This window comes from Halichoeres trimaculatus, unplaced genomic scaffold (genome assembly GCF_033239565.1).
Source record: "Halichoeres trimaculatus isolate MK-OKI-2021-1 unplaced genomic scaffold, fHalTri1.1 fHalTri1_scaffold_21, whole genome shotgun sequence".
Taxonomy (NCBI): domain Eukaryota; kingdom Metazoa; phylum Chordata; class Actinopteri; order Labriformes; family Labridae; genus Halichoeres; species Halichoeres trimaculatus.
This window is the reverse complement of record NW_027437199.1, coordinates 21,974,114-21,998,994: the sequence shown is the minus strand read 5'-3', so window position 1 is coordinate 21,998,994 and position 24,881 is coordinate 21,974,114. Positions and strand designations below refer to the sequence as shown.

At 41.9% G+C, this 24,881-nt stretch overlaps 1 protein-coding gene across 6 annotated transcripts in view; it reads left to right on the top strand.

Moving 5' to 3' along the window:
- cald1a (caldesmon 1a) overlaps positions 1-24,881 on the top strand; it is a 109,742-nt gene that overhangs the window by 69,408 nt on the left and 15,453 nt on the right. For all 6 annotated transcript variants that reach the window (XR_012600113.1, XM_074698305.1, XM_074698304.1 and 3 more), the window contains 7 exons: positions 4,075-4,178; positions 5,709-5,976; positions 11,734-11,871; positions 20,155-20,198; positions 20,396-20,471; positions 23,150-23,290; positions 23,460-23,555. Coding sequence is in view for 5 of the 6 variants with exons in the window: in XM_074698305.1 (XP_074554406.1) it covers positions 4,075-4,178; positions 5,709-5,976; positions 11,734-11,871; positions 20,155-20,198; positions 20,396-20,471; positions 23,150-23,290; positions 23,460-23,555 (867 nt within the window). In the remaining variant the exon portion in view is untranslated. The remainder of the gene's footprint in view (positions 1-4,074; positions 4,179-5,708; positions 5,977-11,733; positions 11,872-20,154; positions 20,199-20,395; positions 20,472-23,149; positions 23,291-23,459; positions 23,556-24,881) is intronic.

The following is a 24,881-nucleotide window of genomic DNA, read 5'->3' as shown; positions in this document are numbered from 1 at the left end:
ATCTTTACGGAGATGAGCAGAAACACCAGCAGTCTTCTCACAGATATCTGGATTTATGCTGGAGCCAGACGCTGAAGTTACCCAGACTCCTCTTGTTGTGTCACAGTGTGGGTTGCACTGTTGTGAAACTGGTGGTAACTGAGGCGACATGTTCTGAGGTGTGACTAGCTGATCAGGTGAATGCCTCACAGAGTGGTCTCACTGTTTGTTTCTGCATGCCCTACGCCTCCACGACCAGAGCAGCAACGCTTATGACACCGACTCCACTCTGAGAACTCTCTGCAGCTGAGACATGAAGCTTAATCTGAAATAATAGATGTGTGAGCCTAAAGGGAAAAATATTTGGTCTTAACACTGACACAGAACTTTGGAGCATATTTTCTTAGCCTTGTGTTTATAAAACCAGAACAGATCTCTTGAACAAGAAATAACCAAAATGCTACAAAGCCCAAACATCTTCACAATATTCAACAATTTCAGCAGATCTGCACGCTAAGTAAGGATGGGTATCAAATAGGGATGCAACGATCCAACTTTTCTGGCATTGATACTGATACCAGTACTTGGGCTTTGGTATCGACCAATACTGATACTAATCTGATACCAGTTTTTAATAATAACCTGCATGCCCTACTGTGGGAAAAGACTGGTAATGTTTAAGGTAAAAGGCCAAAAATGAGTATATGGAACTACTAAAGTTTGTATTTAACTATAAAATGTATTAATGTTTACCATCAGTTTGATAAAAACAAAGCTTCAAAATGTGCAGAAATGTATATTCAATTGTAATATTTTTACCATGTAGACTGGTAATTCCGGTAAAAAAGAAAAGGCAGAAAGCTGGTTGTCTGGATCGGCACCGTGGATCGGCCCATTCCCACCGATAGTGATCCAGCTTTGAGGGGCACCGATTCACCGATACCTGATACCTGGATCGGTATCGGTTTATCCCTAGTATCATCTTAGGTACTTCTGTAGGTACTGACTGAATTCCATCAGTAGTACCAAGTACTGATTCACTTAAAATCAAACAGTACCATGTTTGGTACCTAAACACATCGTTGTGACTGTGAAAGAGTTGGCGATTTTCCATGCTGGACATAAACACAGCATTGCAAGTTTATATATTGAAGAACAAATAGGTTGGATTGAAAGACTTTGTGGTTCTATTATTGAAATTATTATTTATTACCCCATAAACACAAAAAAGTACCGTAAATTGGTACCGTTGGGTACCGATACCAATTGCAAGGTACTGTATCACTACTAATGCTAAAACTACCTTCTTTTTATATCAGACTGAGATTTAGAGTCATATTTCTGAGCCGCAAAACTCTGAAGGTAAAAACATTTTCTCCCTTACAGCAAAAAACAAATCTCGCCAAACTGTGTTTCTGGGGGTTTAAGCTAACCAACTGATATGTGCCACTAAAACTGAGTTTGAAGACTTGCATCGAATTTGAGTGATTTTATGAGTAACATTAAAACCAAAATTTTAAACTGAATTTACTTGTCTTAAAATTCTATTTGAATCCCTAAAACATGCAGCTTCCAATATTCCTAAAGTTCAAAAATTTGAAACTAAATTTCAGTTTAAACAATTTAGATTGAGCTCTCTAATTTAACTTCATTTAATTTCAGTTCAGTAAGACACACTTCTGGCTGGTATGGGCAAGAGTACTTAACTTTTATGGCAAAGTCACGACTCCTCCACTCCAACAGACAAACAATGAACATTCAGAAAGACACGCTACAGCAATTGTTACAGTAGGAGACCAGAGGCTAAAGCGCCCTTCACACCGCCGCGCGGTAACCGCCCCGAAAACCGCTCCTCTGCCGGCAGAGGCCCCTGAAATGCAGAGCGTTTTTCAAAGCGGCTCCTGCCGCCGCGGCATGAGCATGGGGTAACAGGCGGCAGCGACGTAGAGGTGATTCGGCGAACGTTACAGCAGAGCCCGCCCAAAAGTCCTTCACAACACTCCCTCCTCAAAAACACGTACCCCCTAGTAGTACCTTTCAGTTTCTGTTTACTCTATAATGTGCATATGAAAGATTTTATTATTATTGTAGAGCTCTGGATATTCAGATACCAGCAGTATTAGCTCCTCCATTGCTCGTTCTGCCCCGCGAAGCCTGCTATTTTTAGGTTTTCTTTTTCCTTCGATGTGATTGACTGTTCCCAGGCGGCTGCCGCCAGAAAGTTCAACACGCTGGACTCCAGGCGGCAGGGGAAAATCTGTGCGCGTGCACGTGGGCGGCAACCGCTTCTGGGTCCAACCGCCGCAGCCAAAACCGCTTGCCGCCTGCCGCCCGACCCTCATTAAAATGACTGGAGGCGGCGCGTTGCCGCGCGGCGGTGTGAAGCCCCCTTTATGGTGAATTTTGGAGACAGAAAGATCACAGGTCATCTAGAAGTCACCAAAAGGCTCTTAAGCCCACATTGGAGGAATACATGAATTATTTTATTGTTGAGAAGGTCAATAAAAAGCTTCAGTTACAGACTAAATTTACAGCTCCCAGAGCAAACCTGACAAACAGCATCAGTGTCAGGACAAAAATATAACCTCCTTTTTACCATCTTTTCCAAGAGTGTGTCTGTCAGTTTGGAGCTACAGGATTTACACTGAATCATTCAGCACAACTTTTGTTACCTCAGCTATTACAGATAGGCTAATGAAGCTAAGCTCCAGCAGCTAACATTAGCTTAACTAGAGCCCTTTGGACAACAGCTAATGATGATGTACAATCACCAAAGAACAAAACCTAGAAGAAAACAGGCCAATGAACTCTCAACGAACACAGAGACATGATAAACAAAGCAGCTAGGAGCTAATGTTAGCTAACTTTAGGTAACGTTGGAGAAAATCCCAAGCGTCCATCAAACTGCAGTGGTAGTTCTAGTGTTAAAGATAACTTTATATTTCTTTACAGCAAAGTCACAATCTGCTGCCTCAAACATGATGTCAGCTGACCTTAGAGCAGATGGAGACATCCTTCTTCATTTGATTCACACAGAGCTGATGTTGTGCTCTACTGCAGAACTTTATCCAAAGAAGACACTTTTCTCAGTTGAGGAAGTGAGAAAAATACACCCCATCACCCAGCTTCACAGGATATCCTATATGGAGTTGCATGTACCCCATGAACACCGTTTAACCAGTTAGAAACTTAAAATTTCAGAAAAACCTTATAAGATCAAGCTAAAGCTAACGTTCTGCAATGCATTATAATGGACGTCCAGGCAGAGTATGTCCGAGTGTATGGGGAGACTGTACACTTTGTGATTGGCTCATTGGGTTTGAGGCTATAGTTCAATGGAGCACAGATTCAGTTATCGTATCTGTCTGAGTAAACTCCTTATGGTCCGTGGTTATACTCCTGAATCACTCCAAACTGTCTTTCCCTTTTTTCCCCCTTTGTTAAACAAATCAAAGTTCAGTACCCTCAGAAGAGCGAGTATGGACAGACAGAAAAGGAAGTGGAGCATGTGCAAACAACACTGGCATCCACCACATACAGATGCTGATTAAATAATATAATCAACATTAAATGAGATATAGAACAGCATGGTGCAACTGATTCAGATAGAGACGCTCTTTATACCTGTGTCAGATTTTATGATCATTTTGGACCATGTTCCTGTTAATCTGAGATCGCTGCAGACATAATTACACAGTAATGATCATAATTAGAGCTGAAAAGGTCCCATTGCCCTGCTGCATCAACAGAAAGATGACAGTAGTTCAATAAAATGAAGTATTTTAAAAGTTTTCCTGACAGTGATGAGTTGGGCTTTGATGAATAAATAAATTTAAACCTGAATCACGTTTTTAATGCAGTAACACTCAGAGACAGAGGGTCGAGCTGCGGACACACCCCGCTGATCACATGTTAGATAATCCTGTCTCAGCAGTAATTCTGGAGTGGACTCTGTGTTATAGGATGTTCTGTGTTATTTTGTGTGGGGTGTCCTCTTCTGCTCCTTGTTATTTCACATCCTGTGCTGTAACTGCCCGCCCTGCAAACCCTCCAATGGCGTCTTTGTTCACCGTCCTCGTGGTTGTGTCTGTGCAGGTGGAGGAGAGAGGCAGGGCTGCAGATGAGCAGAGGAAGCAGAACGGAGGGCTGCATGACGAGGTGACTCCCAAACAGCACAGGAAACCCGAGAGGACCTTCAGGTACAAGGACACGCCTACACATCGAGTGACGTCATGGTTTCCATGAGGCTGGTCTGGGGATAGCCCTGCCTCCTAAATTATAGAACAAAGCAGCGTTTCAACTGATTCAAGCTGATGTTTATGAATCTAAAGTCAGATTTACTTATTTTAGTGTTTGAATAGTAACAATCAAAGTCTGTCTTTTAAAAATATCTAATATCTTTATTAATAAAACACTATAAGTTTGTTGTTATGCATCAAGTTTTATGACAGTTCAAACATTCATTTGCAGTAGTTTTCCTACCAGCTGTTACTCTAAACTTTTGAACTACAGAGAACAATAATCACACATCTTTATTGTTTTAACATGTTTTTGACTCTTTATGAAGCTTCATGTTTAATAACACTTATAAACACTTATGTACCAGTACACCAGGTTCAATTGGAGCCAAGCTTATTCCCGAAGGCCTGTCAGTCAGAAGACCTATTGGGCAAAAATCAGAACACCCATGAGTCAGAAGGGCCATTTCTCAAAAAATCAGGTGGCCTGTTAGTGTGAATGCCAGTAAGTGAGAAAATCAGAAGGCCCATGAGTCACTGGGCTCATTAAACCAGAAGATCAGGAGTCCCATTTTGTAGTTATAATGGCATAAGTCAAAAAATCAGAATGCCCATTAGTCAAAAGGCTCATTTGTCATAATGCCGTTCATCAAATGAGCCCATTACTGTGAAGACCCAACAGTCAGAAAATCAAAAGTCCTGTTAGTCAAAAGGCCTGTAAGTCAGAAAATCAGAAGGTTTGTTAGTTAAAAAATTAGAAGGCCTTATCGGGCCAGCTAACTGTCTGACTGTATTAATACAGTTAGCCTTTGACTAACTGTCTGAAGTGCTGTTAGTTAAAAGGCCTGTTTGCCAGAACATTTAGAGGGCCCATTAATCAGAAAATATCTACTAAATCAAAACTAATTTTCTGACTCAGAGGCCTTCTGACTTAACCCATGAACAGTTAGTTACCAACATTTCATATCAGAAGTGTTTATGGCAAAAAATAATAAATCACAGAAAAGTCCCAGAGAAGATTTTACTTTGACAGTTTCATTAACTTTAAAATTATGAAACTGAAATTTTTATTTGGCAGACAAAAAGCGATGTGAGTCTGACATTTGAAGTTTGTCTCTCAGGATAACTCTAAAGGCTTTGTAGGATAAAAGTTAAAGAGCAACAGTCTGTTGTTGTGCAGCAGTCTCTGTATCAGAGCGGTGGTGTTTTGCTCATGGGTCACCAACAGTTAATCCTCCCACAGTGAAACTGGAGCCGTGCTGTAACACTATCTCTGTGAAGGTGACTGTTGATATTTGAATGTGTTTTTGCCTTTCTGTGCGTTCGCTCGTCCATGAAGATGATAAATGTTTAGAACGTGTGTTTAAGTATTTACCTGCGCTCAAATGTCAGGTGTTGACCTGGATGTCCAGCAGCTTTGTAGCCCACAGATTTAGTTTCCTTTCTGACCAGCTTTCTGTGCGCTGACCCGTGTTTGTGTGTCTGTCTCAGTCGTGGCAGCGTCCGCTCCCCTGAGGTGTCTGCAGGCGATGACCAGGACGACGCTGCCCGCCTGGAGGCAGAGCTCAAGCTGGAGGAGCTAAAGCGCCGCCGCGACGACGCCGAGAGCGAGGAGTTTGAGAAGATGAAGCAGAAGCAGCAGGAGGCTGAATTGGAGCTGGAGGAGCTGAAGAGGAAGAGGGAGGAAAGGAGGAAGGTGCTGGAAGAAGAGGAGAGACAGAAGAAGCAGGAGGAGGCTGAGAGGAAAGCCAGAGAGGAGGTGAGGAGTCAGGCATGGTATGAGTAGTGTTTGATTCAGCTGTCACACTTTGAGTTTCCTGTCATTGAAACACCTGTTGAGTGTAAAGCTCCACACTTCAACCTGTCCTCAAAAAGGTTCATTAATGGTCTCATGCCAGTCAGATTTGTCATCCTGTGGAACCATTTCTTAAAGTAAGTACATAGGATGTTGTACTGAAGCCAATGCAGTGGTTTGCAGAGTGATATTAAATGAAGTACAGAAAAGATTTTGGTGCTCAGATTAAAACATGTAATTTGTAAAAGCTTCATAAGTGGCGTGGGGTGGCATCCACGGTATACCTACATACAGGGCTTGACATGAACTTTTTCACGCACCAGCCACTGTGGCTAGCATTTTCACTAGCCACAGTTTTGTTGTATGATAATTATGTTTGATATGATTAAAGCTGGTGATGGCATGCTAAAGTTTGCCTGAACTAGATTTACAACCTTTTTAAATGTAAATGACCCCTGAGCACACTCATAAATGTTTAACGCCATAGGTCATTATGAGGTATTCAGTTTTGAAAACGGTTGCGTGTAAGGTTGGGCTCCTTTTATATACAAATTTGCAGTCTATTCAGTCAAAGTAATAAATGGAGGAGTTTATTATTGCATTTAATGAAAATGGTGGAGGTAGAAGATTAATTGAAAAGATACAAAACTAAACTGAAAAAAAACCTAGTAGGAGATACTGTCTGCTTAAATATTTATTGACAACAGTCATTTTTCAGTAATTAAGTACCATACTGTCTGGACTATAAGTCACTTTGCAATATAGATAAGCTTTTTTTGAAGTATCAGTCAAAAATGCACAATGAAGAGGGAAACAACATATATAAGTGACTTGTGACTCAAATCCCGCGGTCTGTTTGATACAATGGAGAGTGAAAAAGATGCAAGTGAACTTTTAAATCACATTATCAGGGGCTAAACACCGAGAGCTGTCAGCTGTCAAAGCCAGAGGCTGGAGATGAAGTGTGATAACCTGTCAGCAGTTACGTCAGCAAAACACTGTGGGAATGGACCAATGAGTAAACGGTGTGTGCAGGCAGTGCTCATGGGAGTTGTAGTGTTGTAGTGTCAACATGAAAATGCTTTAGTATTTCACATGCTGTTATAGAAAACTACAATTTTTTTTTACCTTTCCTTTTTTTATAATTCTTTATCTAGGTAAAGCAGCAAAATATATATGTATATATAAGTAGTGTATATATATATATATATATATATATATATATATATATATATATATATATATATATATATATATATATATATATATATATATATATATATATATATATATATATATATATATATATATATATATGTGTGTGGTGAAGTGAGACAGCTTACTGAAATGTTGGATTTAGAGACGTCTCGGCACCGTCAGACAAGACACCGAGAACAGCTGATCCACCAGGAGCTGGAGGACACTAAAACTGAACTGGTGAGACAGAAAAACCTCAAAGAAATGTTTATCAACCGAGGGAAGGAGACCCAGAGAGAGCTGGAGACGCTCCAGAGATACAGCTCAGAGGAGACGCTCTCTAGGCACAGGATCGCCCTGAAGGTGAGGGACACCAACCGCCAGAAGAAGAAGAAGCACCTTCACGCCGACTATGAGGAGCTGCAGGTGGCTTATATTGTCGATACGGAAAAGTTGACTGCAGAAATCAAAGAGGGAGCCAACAAAATCAGGACCCTACAAGAGGAGCTGCACAGGATGTCAGAGTCGTACCAGGGACTCCAGCTTCAGCACAACACAGAGATCCAAAACGCCAAACTGCAGGTCCAAAGCCTTCAGCAAGAGTTTCAACAGCAACATCAGGCTCATGCTGAGAAAGCCTCCCAGGACCAGCAGGTCATCCTGGCCCTGAGACAAGAGCAGGACAACCTACGTCAGAAGATGAACAAGGAGGTCGCTGCCCTGCAGATGAGCAGGTTTGAAAAGGAGATGATGTTCTGCGCCGAGCTGGAGGATCTAAAAACCAAACTCAGAGCTTATGAAGCCGGCGAGGACCCAAACAACGTCCAAGAAGACCTGACAGTTGAGCTGAACCAGCAGCTCAGACAGAAGTATGACGCTGATCTTCAGTCTGTCATCAAACAAGCTCAGAGCCAGCAGCAGGAGCTCCAGGATCAGATCCAGAGTCTGGAGAAAGAGATCGCAGATAACCAGCTGAAGATGGGCATCATGAAGACTGTAGTCAGCAGGACCCAGGAAAAGATGACAAAGGAGATCAACGCCCAGAAAACCAGCTTTAAAGAGGAGGAGATCACCCACTGCAGGGAGCTGGAGGAGCTGAGGAGGCAGTGTGCTCAGCTGCACTCACAGAACATGCAGCTCTCAGACCAGCTACAGAAAATGAGGAGGGAGGAGACCCAAGAGGAGCAGGCCATGGAGGTTAACATCAGTGACATGGGGGAGACTGCAGGACCTTCTGGGACCCAGGGACTAGTTAGAAGCTCAGGACCTGAGGAACCAGCTGGGGCTGCAGGAGCTGACGGACCGCCTGAGACGCCAACATCAACGCCATCAGCCTGGAAAAGAACTCGGCACTTTCTGGGCTTAAAGAAACCTCAGCGATGGAAGAAGAAGTGAGACCACCACCACCCCACCACCCAACCACCCTCTCCTGAAAAACAACAACAACATCAACAACAACAGCCTGAAAAAACACAAAACCACCCCAAAAAAACAACCTCAACAAAAAACACCTAATTAAGACCAAAACAACCCCAAGACCAAAATAAAAATCAAAGAAGACCCAAAAAAGAAGGCTGCACGGTGGTGAAACTGCAGCCTCGCAGCAGGAAGGTCACTGGTTCGGTTCTCGGCTGGGCCCGTGGTCCTTTCTGATGTTGCATGTTCTCCCCGTGTGTGCGTGGGTTCCCTCCGGGTGTTCCGGCTTCCTCCCACGGTCCCAAAACAGGCTCTTGGGGTTAATTGGTCACTCTGAGTTGAGGGGTTGTTTGTCTCTACGTGTCAGCCCTGTGACTGGGTGGCGACCAATCCAGGGCTTGTCCCGCCTCTCACCCTAAGACAGCTGGGAGAGGCTCCAGCCAACCCTGACCCTGCACAGGATCAGTGGTATTAAAAATGAAAGAATAATGAAATTAAATAAATAACAATAAATAACAATTAAATATAAATAACAAAAAAAGAGTAATCTCTTTCAAAGATGTTTAATTTTGTTTTATGAAGATGTTAAACAGAAAAGAACTTGTTGTCAAATCTGAGAAAGTTCTCTGAGGTCACTGTAAAATGGGAAAAACAACCAGAACTAATTTAATATTAGAACAAGGGTTTTGTCTACAATTTTTAAGGCGTATTTCTTAAAAAAAATATTACAAATAAAATCCTCAGTGCCTGTCTTCATCTTTTCATTCATTAAGCTCTGTTATGTTTGTGAGGTTTAATGTAGAGAATACTGAGCCGCTGCAGCGTCCAATCAGAGAGTGATATTCCATATGGGGACGTGTCTGTCAGTGAAAAGACTTCTGCAAATCCAGCTCTCGTGTCTCCTCGATCATCGCTCCTCCAATCAGTCTCCTCCATCCTCTCTCCTCTCTCCTCTGAGCACAATTATCGCTTCGGGACAAGCTAGCTCAGAAAGAACTTCCTGTGTCGCAGAGGAGAAAGGAGATAGGAGGCAGGAAATTATCTAGGGATAAACTGCAGCCTCCTCTCTCCTCTCTCCTCCATGGCACTGGAAGTACGTGCTGAGTTGCCATATTGAAGGATGTCCCCATTTCGAACTGTGTTTTCAATTCCATTCCTGCAACACAACAGGTAGCGCTGCAGCCTCACAGCAAGAAGGTCACCGGTTCAATTCCCAGTTTGGTTGGTGGGCCTTTCTGTGTGGAGTTTGCATGTTCTCCCTGTGCATGTGTTGGTTCTCTGCGGGTCCTCCCGCTTCCTCCCACAGTCCAAAAACATGCTCATCAGATTAATTGATCACTTAAAATCGTCTGTTGGTTTGAGTGTGTGAGTGAATGGTTGTCTGTCTATGTGTCAGCCCTGTGATTGGCTGGCGGCCAGTCCAGGGTGCACCCTGCCTCTCACCCAATGACAGCTGGGATAGGCTCCAGCCACCCACGTCCCTGAACAGAATAAGTAGTTCAGAAAATGAATGAATGTTCTTGGCATTTTCATTTCAGTGACTTGTTTCAAAATTATACAAATATCATCATCAACATCATCATCATCATCATCATCATCATCATCATCATCATCATCATCATCATCATCATCATCAAATATTTACTGAATAAACAAAGTTGGGAGTGAGGGAATCCTGCATTAACCACAATCAAGGAAGATAATTTTAATTTGAAGCATAATTGCCCAGCCCTAATGTAAAGTTTAATGTAGCATCAGTGTAGAAATGTAGCTTTGTAACATAAAGTCTGAGTTAAGGCTGGAAAATATTGATAAAGTATTTCTTGATATTTCCACCTTATTCATTTATTTTGATCAGTATTTTTTAACTTCTGCAGTTTTCCTTATTTTTATTATTGCCTCACATTCACTCAGCTTCTTTATGAAAACCATGCAACAGGTTTTACTTTCAGCATGATGTCATGTATTTAATGATGTATGCATTGCACTTATAGGGACCTGAGTTAAAATTACTTAAAATGAGCTAAAGTAGGTGACAGACTTTGCTCAATTTGCAGAAAAATTAAGCCTAGCATTCACGTCATTTCTCCCAGAAGTTTCTCATCAAAGGAGTCACACTGACGGCCATCCACTGTGGCTAAAACACTTACTAATAATGCAATACATTTCACCCCCCTTTAAAACACCAAACTATCCCTTTAAGGTCCCATCTGGTAACTTGTGTGTGTCATTTCTTCTCCGTACGCCGATCTCATCATTTCCCATCTCAAATGTGATAACCTCGTCCTTTGAATGCGGTCACATCTGTATTCAGCTGCACAGTGCCGCTCATTTCCCTTTCACCGCTCGGCTCCGAGGCCCTGAATTCTCACTATTACCCCGACAGGTCGTCTTTGTTGATCTTGGCTCAGACTGTGGCAGCCCGTCTCTCGCTATCTGCCCCTGTTCTTCTTCTCTTGTGTGATGTTAATGAGGCCTTTTGGTTGGTAATTAAAAGATGGCCCAGAGATACAGAAAGACTAATTAACCAAGACAAGGCTGCTGGAGAGGGCTGATATACTGCCAAGCACCATTCCTCCTCTGAATACACGACAAACCATTCATTTATTAATTGTTCGGGAAAACTGTTGATCGTCTGCATGTTTCCAGCTCTACAAAATGTTTTGTTTTTTTAAACTCCGTGCATGTCGTCACCGTAAATACAAATTTGTCCTGAGTAATTGAATTAGTCTTTGACATGCTTCATTGGATAATTTAAGTAAATCAGTCAGAAAGTGGCACATATCTGTCGTCTGGTTGGCTGAACTTCCGACCTGCTTTAATAACCCACAATAAGAAAAACATTCTTCAAAGATTTTTCAGTTTGTGCTTAAAAATCAGAAATAAAACAAACTGGGTCTGCTAAATTGTTCCCAGTTGAATCCACTCTTGAACTGAAGTTAAGTTTCAGTTTTAAAGTGGAGTTTCTGCTCGGCACCATTTACTTTTGTTCCAATTCAATCAGCTGAAAGTTTCCTGTTAGCTCTGGAGATTCTGCTCAAAGAAAAGTGGATGAAAAGAAAGGTTTCTGTGATTTCTGTGAGCTTAAAACTCCTCCGTCTCTGCCAGGAGGAGAAGAGGAAGATGAAGGAGGAGATTGAAAGGAGGAGAGCAGAGGCAGCTGAGAAGAGGCAGAAGGTGGAAGACACGATGGACGGAGAGGGCGGACCCTTCAAGTGTGTCAGCCCCCGAGGATCCTCTCTGAAGGTCAGTCAGACATTTAACCATCCACTTCTTACTGCTTACATCAAAACGTCATCAAAGGGTTAAGTTTTCCATTTGACAAGTCTCTGATCTTTGCTTTAACTGTTTTGAGTTACAGCACAGATTGAGTCTAACATGCTAACAGCTGCAAACTTCACCACACAAACTTCTTATTTCTCCCAAAATATTGTCAGACTGTATTGGCTTGAACTGCATCGACTAAAGTTAACTTAAGTTAAAAAAAAATCTTACATGAGCTCTTAAACTGGTTAAAACATGACTTCTTGCAAAATAATTCATGCTACAGCTGCATGTTCCAGGCCATAAAGTTAGCATCTTCATCAGCTGATCATTGGCTGTTTTAAAATGATGCAAATGTTCTTTTAGATATATGCCTGATCGTAATCCACACTTTAAATTGAGATTATCAGCACCAATATAGGTTTTTCCTAAATGCAATTTCTTAGCCTCCTGATCAGGTCAGGCAGGACTGAATTGATTTACGGCACATCTAAGTCTACGACAACACCACGCCAGCTGACGAAGTTTAGTGGACAGAAGAGAGTTTTTCTCTGTTGACAACAATTTCTGTTATTAATTTTGTCGTGATGGTGGACACTAGAGCCTAACTGCACACAGAAAATGGACAGAAGAGCAGAAGAAAGATAAACAGGAGAGAGATAGAGCACAAGCTAAAGGCTAAAACACAAGCTAAACTGTTAGTGCTAATGTTGATTCCAACCCACAGTCAGCAGTTATTCTGCAGTGGTCTGTTCAAACTTGAGAGTCTATCAAAAAAATGAAGAGTGAGGTTACGTTAGCTCTGATTGGTTGATGACTGGCAGGACATAACCAGGATTTGCCAATATTACACATTACATACATGTCTCAGAGCACTGGGCTGTGAGTAGAGCTAAATATAGCTGGCTATTAAAGTACAGCACAAATTGACAAAGTTTGCTTGTTGTCACGTTGTCAAACCGTAGCTCTACCTTACTGTTGATAAGTACCTCAGCTTGTCGAACTGTATCTGGTAAAAACTTTTCTTAAACAAAAAAGTTAAAAAGATTTGATCTTTATTGATTTCCAAAACAAACGCTTTGTTCAGAGTCACATCTTCACAACAGTGTGCATGCAACTCCGGGCCAGAAGATGGCACTGCTGTCTAATTCAAACAGATCCTCCTCACAGCCTCTCCTCCTCACAGCCTCCTTCAGATTGTACTAGAGTAGTTAAATTGATTATCAAACATTTTTGTTGTCAGTGTCATAACCTAATTTTAGTAAAAAAAAAATCAGTGGTGTTCGTGGGGGCCCCCCTGGGGGCCCAGTTGTTGGAAAATATGCCCCTAAGTCCCCTATTGAGAGCCAAAACAGGTGCTGAAGTGCCCTCTTGATGGGAAAACACACACATTTTGGCTCGACTACTGCAACACACTTCCATGGACTCCTGCATCGGGAGTCCTAGCAAGGACCTACAAAAACTCCAATATATCCAAAACAGCACCACTAGGGTCCTGATGAGGGTGCAGAAGGATTGCAGGATCGGTAATCAGCCCTGAAGCTGATTCGTTCCTCGCTTGTGGAATGCCCTCCCTGAGCACCTGAGGGCTTAGGGAGGGCACTGTAGCACTTTGAGAACATTTTGATAAAAAAGTGCTTTGCAAATAAAATGTATTATTATTATTATTAAAATAATTGTATTAATAATAATAATAGTAATAATAATAATAATTGTTATTATTATAATTATTACCTTTTGTTTTTTTCTTTTGGCGCCTGCCCTCCAAAAAGTCTGTGCACGCCACTGGTAAAAATGTTTTAATTAGACTTAATTTGAGCTACATTTACCTGACAAGTCCAGAAAGAAAGTCTTATATCAAGACATTAGACATGAATTGCATCATCATCTATGACAGTGTTTTTCAACCCTGGTCCTGAGGACCCCCTGCCCAGGACCAGGATTGAGAAACACTGATCTATGAGATCCAAAGGAACCTGAGGATGTTTTGTAAATCAGAAGTACAAAATTTACAGATGACGGGATTGAAAACAGAGGACTGTACACGTCTTAGCTACATTAGCATCCTTAGAGCCTGCAATTTCCAGAGAAAGTTTATACACGTCTTATTACAGCCATCTGCAAGTCTTAATGCGATTTAATGTCTAATTATAAAAACTGGTACATCTTTATTACTCGTAAAGAGAAAACTTTCCTTGTGAAATTTTGTGTTAAAAGAAACGTCATGATTTAAGAAAGTAAACTCGTTCATGTTTTTTGTCCCATTAGCAGATTGTTTTACTGTTTACAGCGAGGTGGTCATTTTTGTCTGTTTAATCTTGCCATGAGATGTTTTTCTGGACTTGTACAGTGCGTGTGGCTCAGGTTTAGTCTTATCAGACTGTTCTCACGAAAGATAAGACATAAACGTTTTAATTTCAGTTATTCCTGGGATCCTCAGATTTATAGCTACAATATTAGCCTTCATGCAAGCATCAAACACCACAAATCATAAAGTCTGTTAATACTGTAATGTTGACGTGCTTGGCATTAACTTTGAAAACATGAACTCTAATCTCACTTTCCAACAGAGTAAGCCAAAGAAATGTTTCTTACTTTGGGATCTAGAGTTCAATTTTTACAGTGAGCATGTTCGCCAAAATTACTAACAAACGCAGCCAATAATAAAAACAAATGATGGTTACTACAGATGATTAGCCTTGTCCGACCTCTCAACATGTGGAGTAATGTCATGTAACAGCTTTAATAAAACTGGATTAATGTTGAAATGAAGGCTCCACAGGAAATATCTGTCAGTCAGTAATAAATCAGTTTCACTATCTGAAACATTCGCGGCTCTAAACTCTGGGTCCTCTCGTCCCTTCCAGCACAGTTGTCAGCATAACAAAGTCAATATCACAGTTCTCCAACACTGGCAGTCCCTCTCATCCGGCGGCCCAGCAAAGCTCAAGCTAAACATCCCAAATATTTGCAAAGATTTCGAACCAGATGACCCGAATCTGCCCTCCTCACCTCCTCCGCTCTGCAGGACGTGTTATCAGACGCAGGAGAAAGCGTTTAAAAATAGAGAAAGAGAGCCTAAAAAAGCAAACCTTCCCGCGTTTAATCCAGTGTTTGCTGTAAAATTTTGCTGACGTGTTAACCTGTTTGTCTGGTGAAGCATTGCAGCAGGGAAGCTCAGATAAATCCTCCCTTTGTGTGCCCATCCCCACCTCATCCAGAGATAAATGGTTGTCACTGCGAAGGAACGTTTAATCAACTCAGATATGAATAAATGTTTCCAGTGTTGCCAAAAGCCAACTCCCACACTCTCAAACTCAGGGGGGATTTTGAGTCAGTGGAGAAAATCGAATTAGTGACAGTTAGCAGTAATATCCATCTGGCCGCTCCCAGCGAGACGGATTCAGGCTGTAACTGTGTGAGAAGGAGCTGGAAGCAAACCCCTTTTGTTTCTCTGTGGTCAACGTGATAACACCAGTTTAACTGTTCCTCTTCACCTTACAGACTCAGCTGTACTTTGTGGTCATGTTTACAGTAGGTACAGCTGTGGCTCAGACTCTTTGTGTGTGTGTATGTTATTCCATGTTTCATACACTGCCTGCTGTGTTGGGACATTTGTTCTTTTACTTTACTACTTTACTACGTTCTCATTCACTCATTGGCTGCCAGACATTATCAGAGCATTTTGACCGAGCTTTCAAGACCCACAGAGTATTGTGTCCAATGACTCTGTAAACACCTAAACAACCAAAACAGGAGCAGACTCTCCTCTTTCATATCTCTCTTCCTGTTTTTGATCTGAAAAATACAGACAAGGTGAAACATATGGACAATGGACGGTGATTATAGACTGTATAATATGGACGTAGTCTCTGCGATGTCAGCCGTCTGATACAATGAATTGAAGCCAATCATCAGACGCAGTCATATTGGAAATGACCCAGTGTTTGAGCTTCCTTTCTAACAGCTATAGGGCGCCCGTCATCTCTGATTGGACAATCAGACAATCCCAATATCTTCTAAACAGCCAAGTTAGAGAAAAATCCACAGTTTTGTTTCAGACCCAAGCCATTTTTTGAACGTGGCTGTAAATATGTTTTTAATGGCTTAGTGTGTATTTGGTTTCCAGTCTTTCTGCAGCCAGTCTCAAAAGGTTTTTTGATGGACATCAACTTTTAGCTCTTCCAAACAGGCCTCATTTTTCTAAACTGGATGTTGCCTCTTTGTAAACAGACTGTAGCAGAAAGAGCCTCATGAGGAGCAACACTAGTTAACGTCGTAGAAATTAGGAGAAAAAAAAAAGATATCTCATCCAAAGAGCGCACCGCTGCCACATACAGTCGTTTATAAGTCTGATACTGATTGACGAGCACCGCCAGTCTCTACCTCCCCCCACTGAAAAACATGATTGACGTCTTCACACATGCGGTCAATGGTTGTAATCAAATTAATGTCTACAGACGTCATTGGCAGCCAGTTAGTTAAAACTGTTGTTGGTTGCTGTTAGCGTAGCATTTTCAGCACCCCGAAATACAGAGGCTAAAGTCCCCATCTCAGCAGTTGCTAGGTCAACTCTCAGATTTACTACATCTTGCCCTGCTCTTTCCTCTCTATGTTTTTTTAGCTACATCATCAAAAAACAAATGTAACAAAAAGAATAAAATAAGATAAAAGAGCTCAAAAAGATCAGATGATAAGAGAAACAAAAAACTTTATTGACTCAATGGTGGAAGTTAGAAATTTGGTTGTTGTAGCAGCAGACCTGGTGAGTAAATATAAACAATAACCAGAGTTAGAAACATTTTACTGATCATAGGAAAATTGAATATAAGCATTAAGTAAAAGAATTTATGGTATGAAAATAATTACATATGGTATGGGTTATAGCGCAGAGGTAGTTAGTCATTAGTAATAGTAACACTCGCGCACAAAGTTATTGCATACTTGTACTTCTACAGCACAATGAGAATATGAGATGTACATCACTCCAGGTCAATGTAGACCAGGGCTGCAGCTGATGATTATTTCTTATGTCGACTAATCTATTGATTATTTCTTTCAGCCAGTTGATTAATCACAAATATAGAATAGAATAGAATAGAATAGAATAGAATAGAATAGAAAATACTTAATTTATCCCCAAGGGGAAATTCAGGAGTCACAGCAGCATTTAAGAAAACAAAAGTAAGAAAGTGTATAGAAAGTGCAAAAAAGGTCCATAAGAAAATAGATGACGACATCCCGTCCACCACTCTCCAGCCCAGCCAGTCTCCACCTCCACAGGGTCCAGGACTGAGCCTCCCCAGCAGTCTGTTCAGTCTCTGTCTCCTGGATCCTGTCTGCTCACAGCAGGTGAAGCTCCTCCAATGTGGCGATGTTGGCTCCGTCAGCCACGTCCGTGAACAGCACGATGCCACTCTGCCCTCTGGCAGCCCCTCTGCCACTGGGTTAGCACAGCTAGCTCGTCCGTCCCACTGGAGATAGATCCCACGTTCCCAACAACGATGGATGGAAGGACAGGTCCACGTCTCCACCTCCCAGCTCACACCCAAGAACCAGCACGTCGTCCTCTCCTCCTCCTCCTCCTCACCTCCAGGGAAATCATCAAGCCCTACACTAGTTAGCATTGACATGCTACAGGCTGCTAACAGCTAATTTCACATGTAAACAATGCAGCCATGGTTACATGTAGGTTCTCCAGACAAACACAGGAGAAAAGTAGTAAAAATATCACTGAAGCCACAAAAAGTTTGGTGTTCATGACCAACAATGAACCATACAAAGTGATGATCCACTCCAAATACAAAGATGATGAAAAAGAGACGAAAAAATTACAAGAAACATACAAAGAAGAGAGAGTTGCTGCAACAGGCAGCTACTTGGGCAGCGCCTAGCAACAAATATGTGGTGATTGGAGTTTTTTGGATCCCTGGTTTACCTCGCCTGCTTTAGCCTGCACACCTGTGAATTTCAACTTGTGAAAGCAAATTAGGCACACAGTTGGTACAAATTGTGTTTCAACTATTTTTTCTTGTTTAAATGTTCCCGAGCATCCCCTGTGCTGTCTGTTTCTGTGAATAATTTAAAGATTGGGAGTGATGCTGCCTCCACAACTTCCTGGAGTGAACTGCAAGTGCAGATGGGTTTTTACTCCCCGGCAACCTCTAGTCTAAAAACACAAGACAATGTGGAAGTGCTAAAATCTTCTGTTTCTCCTGTTTTTGCTCGAGCCTGGCTCCTGAGTCACCTACACACCAAACCAGAAAAAGACGTTTTCACAGCGGAGATAAACATACAGCCGTGGCCAAATGTTTTCAGATTAACACAATTTTTGTTTTTCCTTACGGTAATTTTTCATGGCAGGGAATGACTTTGCAGTTAATTGCAATCCTTCTGATTTACAATCTAGGGTTAATACAATATACCACCAGAATAACTGAGGCAGTGAAATATGTGAAAAAAAAAAATTGTGCTGATCTCAAAACTGAATGACTTTATCTACAGCCTGGTTCAAAAAGCATCTCCTGTATGAATCACTAATTTCACTATCAGCACACACTGTAGGGGGATGACTTTTTTTCTGAATCAGCAATTTAGAAAATATTAAGATCACTAATTTGTCCAATCAGAGACACAGCTCAGCTCACGTGACTGGCGAGCGGCCTATAGCTGTCAGGGGTGGAGACTCAAAGCCTGTCCCAATATGGCTGTGCCAACCAATTTGCTTCAAAAATCTACCTCAGGTGACATCAGGGAGGCTACACCCGTTTATTTTATAGTCAATGGTTTATACTAATAACATTACCTTTGCCATTAACAAAAACAGTGATGCAATTCATCGACTCTTTAATTCCCATGTTGATGAGTTTTTCTAGTCCACGTAACCGCTGAAGCCTAATCAGAGGTATTAAAGCTGATAAAAGTTTGAGGAGCAGTGTGAGGTAGTTTGAGTTAAAGTTTGATGTAGACTGGTCGTAAGGAGAAGTCAGAAGGAACATGTAGTGTATTACAAATGAACCCAGGTGGTGAGCTTTAATATGTATGTGAACGGTTGACTGTCTCCATATGTGAGCTCTGTGATTGGCTGGAGACCTGCCCAGGTGACTCCCTCCTCCCTGCCCGTGACAGCTGGGATTGGCTCTAGGCAGTAAAAATGACAGATGGTTAAAGTCAAAGAAAGTTCAGATGATTTAAAAATACATGAAAAAATCAGTAAAGAGCTCATAGTTTCCCCAGAAATATAATTTATTTGTGTTTCTTCTATTTCCAAACATCATGCATGCTACTTGGAGCGTGAGTTGGAAAAGCCTTGTGCAGTTATTATACTTATCTATTTATTTTACATGTAAAATCTTGTGTTGTGCTGAAGCATTACTCAGCAGTTGCAGCTGAACGCTGAGTCCCAGCAGCTTCCTCACATGTTATCAGCCTGGGCTGAATTCTCTGTGCGTTACAGATAAAGAGCCGTTTCCACTGGAGAGAGGAGAGAGGGGCCTGGTGCAGGACAGGCAGCAGGGATGCAGGAAAGTGATTAGGGTTAACAGGATTACTGTAACTGCGTTCATATGGCTGCAGCTCGTTAAAACACATACGAGAATGGGGAATTTCCTGTCGGCGGGTATTTTGGGAACTCCCACATTCGGTAGCAGCCGAGCGCTGAGTCCTTTTCACAGGCCGAGAGAGGCCGAGCTTTTTTCCTGCATGTTCTTTTGTCCGTTTGGAGTTTATTTTTACGTGAGTGTCTGAGGAACGCATGCTTTGCCCCCTCTTTTAGACGTTTTTTCCTTTTTTTTTTAAGCGTATTATTATAAACAAGTCTTTGAGATTCCCACAGTCCACAGCAGACATGGGAAAGAAGACCTGCTGTGTTTTCTGTGTGTGTGTGTGTGTATGTGTGTGTGTGTGTGTGAGTGTGTGGAGGGAGGAATCTGTCACACTGTTTATTGTTGGTCAGAGAATTTGTCTCTGAACATATGAGATGACATGAACATCCGTTATTTTAATATACTGCTGCAGACAATGGTCATTGGCAGGACAGCTGAGGAAATACTTTTATTGTGAATCATATAAGAAGCAGTGATTACTGAGTCTGCCTTTTAAATCATGAGCAGATTTTATTATGAAGGCACTCATAAAAGAAGAAAGAGCAGATAGAGGGGTTGGCTCAGACATCTGTTTTAAGGCGTCTTCAGAGTGAGAGGAAATATGGTGTATGTATTTATTATTATCCTATTATTTATTAACTCTGCTGACCCTCCTCCTCAGATCGGAGAGAGAGCAGAGTTCCTGAACAAGTCGGCACAGAAAAGGTGAGATCCTACAGAAACCTGTTCCCTCCTTTTAGCAGAGCCTCCAGTCCTGTTTCAGAGTTATGTAAGTCTTAAACGCCGCTCGGGGTACTCACTGTGTCCTCTCAAGGCGCTGAAGATAAAACGCTTGACTACCCTCAGTATGATATTTAAAGTGGTCCCATGCAGTGCTCGCTAACTTCTTCTTCTGCCCACAGCACGGTGAAAGCAGCTCTTTCCCCCGTGGTGTCCAAGATCGACAACAGGCTGGAGCAGTACACCTCCGCTGCTCAGGTGAACATTTAAAAACGAGTTTGGCGCTGGAGCTTTTATTCCTGAGCCATGCTAAGTATTTATCCTGGAACACTTTGGGAATACAAGATGTAGATCATGTTTCAGGACATATTTAAAGAGTGTGTTCTGCTTGTGCAGATTTTCTACACATTAATATGTTGAAGAAATCCCTGAATCTGTCAACCAATCAAAACACTCTGTTCTAAATTAGCACAAGATCTTCACAATATTAAAGAGGGGGTATTCAGCTTTCTGTAGTCTTTATTTTGTCCCTCTGGTGTCCCTGTAGTACCTGTACATGATTGACAGCTTAAAATAATTCTCTATTTTTCCTGTCCTGATTTAGAAAACCCTTATTTTAGCCTCTTTTAGCCACTTTGTTTAAGCTGCTGTCTCTTTAAGGCTCCCTGCTTCACAAACCCCCTTCCCTTTGATTTGCCAGCCCTCTGGAGGCAAAACAGAGGCAGAGCAATAGGGATACCTCGGTGTTTGAGGCCCCAACCCTCCAAAGTGTCATGAAGCAGTTAGGTGATGACCTCATCTTTTCAGCAGATCTGGTGAAGGCAGCAAGTTTATTTGTATAGCACATTTCGGGAGCTAGACAGTTCAGAGAATTGCTTGAGAAAAATGAGAAGCTTTACAGAAATATAAATGCAAAACATATAAAAAAGAACTTAAAATTCAATTTAACAGGCAAAAAATACAATGAAATAAAATAAAATGGCAAAAAAGAGTGATACAGGGTTAAAGGTGAAGATCTGGTGCTATTTTTAGAACAGATACAACACTGTCAAAGGGATGTAGAGCTGTTGCAGTCAAGAAAACATGCCATTATTATCCTGCATGTGACATCATTTATCACATAACACATTTCCTGAAAGACCGTATAGTTTAAAAAAAAATCACTGCTACCAGAAAATAATTATAAGTTAATATCTAGTTACTATACCTACTACGAGTTCCACCCAAAGCACCCAAGGCTCACTCAGTAAAGCCTGATCCTGTTTGTGGTTCTCAAACCAACTGTGCCCTTCTTGAACGGCGTGTAAGCTGTAAGCAGATAGAATAGAATAGAATAGAATAGAATAGAATAGAATAGAATAGAATTGAATTGAAAATACTTTATTTATCCCCGAGGGGAAATTCAGGAGTCACAGCAGCATTTAAGAAAACAAAAGTAAGAAAGTGTATAGAAAGTGCAAAAAGGTCCACAAGAAAATAGATGACGACATCCCGTCCACCACTCTCCAGCCCAGCCAGTCTCCACCTCCACAGGGTCCAGGAGTGATCCTCCCCAGCAGTCTGTTCAGTCTCTGTCTCCTGGATCCTGTCTGCTCACAGCAGGTGAAGCTCCTCCAATGTGGGGCCAGCGTCCGATGTCAGCTCCATCAGCCATGTCTGTGAACAGCACGATGCCACTCTGCCCTCCGGCAGCCCCTCTGCCGCTGGGTTAGCACAGCTAGCTCGTCCATCCCACTGGATAGATCCCACGTTCCCAACAACGATGGATTGAAGGACAGGTCCACATCACCTCCCAGCTCACACCCAAGAACCAGCACGTCGTCCTCACCTCCTTCTCCTCACCTTGAGGGATATCATCAAGCCATACACTAGTTAGCATTGACATGCTACAGGCTGCTAACAGCTAATTTCACATGTAAACAATGCAGCCATGGTTACATGTAGGATCTCCAGACAAACACAGGAGAAAAGTAGTAAAAATATCACTGAAGACACAAAAAGTTTGGTGTCCATGACCAACAATGAACCATACAAAGTGATGATCCACTCCAAATACAAAGATGACGAAAAAGAGATGAAAAAATTACAAGAAATGGACAAAGAAGAGAGAGCTGCTGCAACAGGCAACTACTTGGGCAGCGCCTAGCAACGAAAAAAAATAGAAGATAAGAAAAAAATAAGAAAAAGACAAAAAAAAAAAAAGATAGCCGCATTAGCTACATAACAGCATGAAGCCATAGCAGCAAAACACAGTGTACCCCCCTAATAAATCAAACGAAGAAGAAAAACACGACACAGTAAACAAAGAGCAACGACAAACAACATCCAGAATTTTTTATTTGTGATTGGCATGTGGCTCTTTGTTACGAAGAACAATAAAGCTTTGATTCAGAGAAGACTGTGTGCTGCCAGGAGAAATACAGAAGTCGCTGTCACACAGGAAGTGATTATTCTTTTAGCCAATCAATGGTCTGCAGTGTTGCAGATCCACCTTCTGAGATCAGATCAGATCAGTTTGGCACCCCCAACGGAAGGGTGCCAAAAAGTGGGATGGCTTGTCTCGGTTATTTGGGGATCCTTCCTGCAATCAGTCAACGAAAACACCACAAAATACGTGCTGTACTGAGACAAACAGAAGTGAAGCACTAGGTGGAAACAGGGTTTAAGCCCTCAGACCTGTTCCACCTCAGTGTTCTGCATGAAAGGAACGATTAGCAGCATCATATCTAACTCTACTGAGATCATCTGTTCATGAATAACACAGAGCATGACCTGTTGTTAAAAGAAAAACAGCACAGTTAGATTTCTCTTTGCAGGCACTGAGTGGCTACATGAAGATTAACATCACCAAGCTTGTGTTTCTGTTAAAAAAAAAAACCTGTATCTGAGCTCTTATCAGACATCCCTGCCCTCCTGTCACCTCTTTGCCTCCACAGAGAGAGAACAAAGAGTCCAGATCCCCTCGCTCCGGAGCCGTGGACCTGCCCATGGTCACTGACAGCATACGGAACATCAAGAGCATGTGGGAGAAAGGCGACGTGTTCAGCTCACCTGGAGGCGGAGGGAGCACGTTCAAGGTAAAAGAAGAGGCAGTGTGGGAGATAATTGGTGTATGTGCGTGTATGTGTGTGTGAGAGAGAGAGAGACCGAAAGAGGGAGGAAAAAGCCTTATTCACTGCTACTTCCTGCTCAGTGCTGCTGCTGGTGACGGCCACGCTTTCCTGACCTTTGACCTTATCCAAACAGGAAGCAGCTGTGATGAAGACAGGCGTGGCAGGTCGCATCAACGACTGGCTGAATAAAACCCCGGAGAGCGGCAAAACGTCAGGAGGAAGGCCAGCGGTAGGTCATTGGCATGGAAACCCTGTGAGTGCTGCAGAGACGTGCAGTGTGTGAACTGTTCAGCTTTAAAACAGGAACACGCAGGAGGCAGCTGTGTCCTCTGACCTGTATCACTCTTAAAACACACGTTATTAAATGATATCATATTATTTTTAGATAAGATGATATAAATCAGAATAAAATCTGAGTTAAAAATTAACTTTAACAGATATGTATAAAGGTTATAACTCTGACCTGAAGGGGGCAGTAATCAGAAATAATTCCTGTTGATTGAATAAGGAATGCATGTTATAGAAAGCTGTTTTCCTCAGATTATAACCACCTGGCGGCAGTGGTTGACAGTAAGAAACTAAATTTACCCACAACTTCTCTTCACTACATTCAAAAGGCTGTTGTTTTTTTTTAACTCCTCTCCCTGCCAAAGCTCTCATTACTCCCTTCTTTCGCTCTAAAGTCAGCTGATTCATTTTCTTTTCTTTTATAAAATCAGATCCCTTCGAAAAAAACTGTATTTTTTCAGCATGTGCTTTGTCTCATTACAGATTTCTAGAAAAATGTGCTTGTCAAGTTTCTCAAATTCAGAATAATGTCTTCATTTAAGGAACTTAACTAGCACATATTTCTCACCCCATTTGCACATTCTTCTCACCAATTCAGGCGTCATCTTTGTCTTTTATCGTCTCTGAATAACACATTTTCTTTTATTCTTGTCTTGTCAGGTAAATGTGGCTCATGTAAAGGCTCAAAAGACCATTTTTACTAAAATAGGACGGCTGATGAGAATTTATTATGTTGGCATATTGCATTCACTTGAGAAAGAATCCTGTTTTTTCCATATACTATCTTAAAAACAGGGTGCTTATTTTTGATTTCCCTGTTTTAGGAGATCCTAACTCATAGAAACAGAAATTTCCGAAAAGCTTTAAGGTGATCCTCCGGGATGGAACAAGTTGGGTTCTATTACAAGGTTTAGGGCAGAAATTACCCCTACAGCAGTGTTTTTGTGCAGCAGAAGCCCAGAGCGCTCACACCAAACACCCCTCCCTGCTCCTCTGCCGATTTCCTCTGCACTCAGACGGGGCCATATTTTACTTGACCAAAAACACAAAAGTCTGATATCTGTCTGCATTCATTTAGAGAATTTCCAGCGCGTTACTTTCACACAAAAACACCACTAAATAAGGCTCTAGTTCTCATCGTGTTGTAAAACAGCGCTACCTCTGCTGCAGAGCCACAGCTGGCTGCGAGGCACTTAGTGTATCAGTCCGCGCACGCGACACGCCAGATGTAAACAAACGCAGGTCGTCTGCCAGGATGTAGAGACAC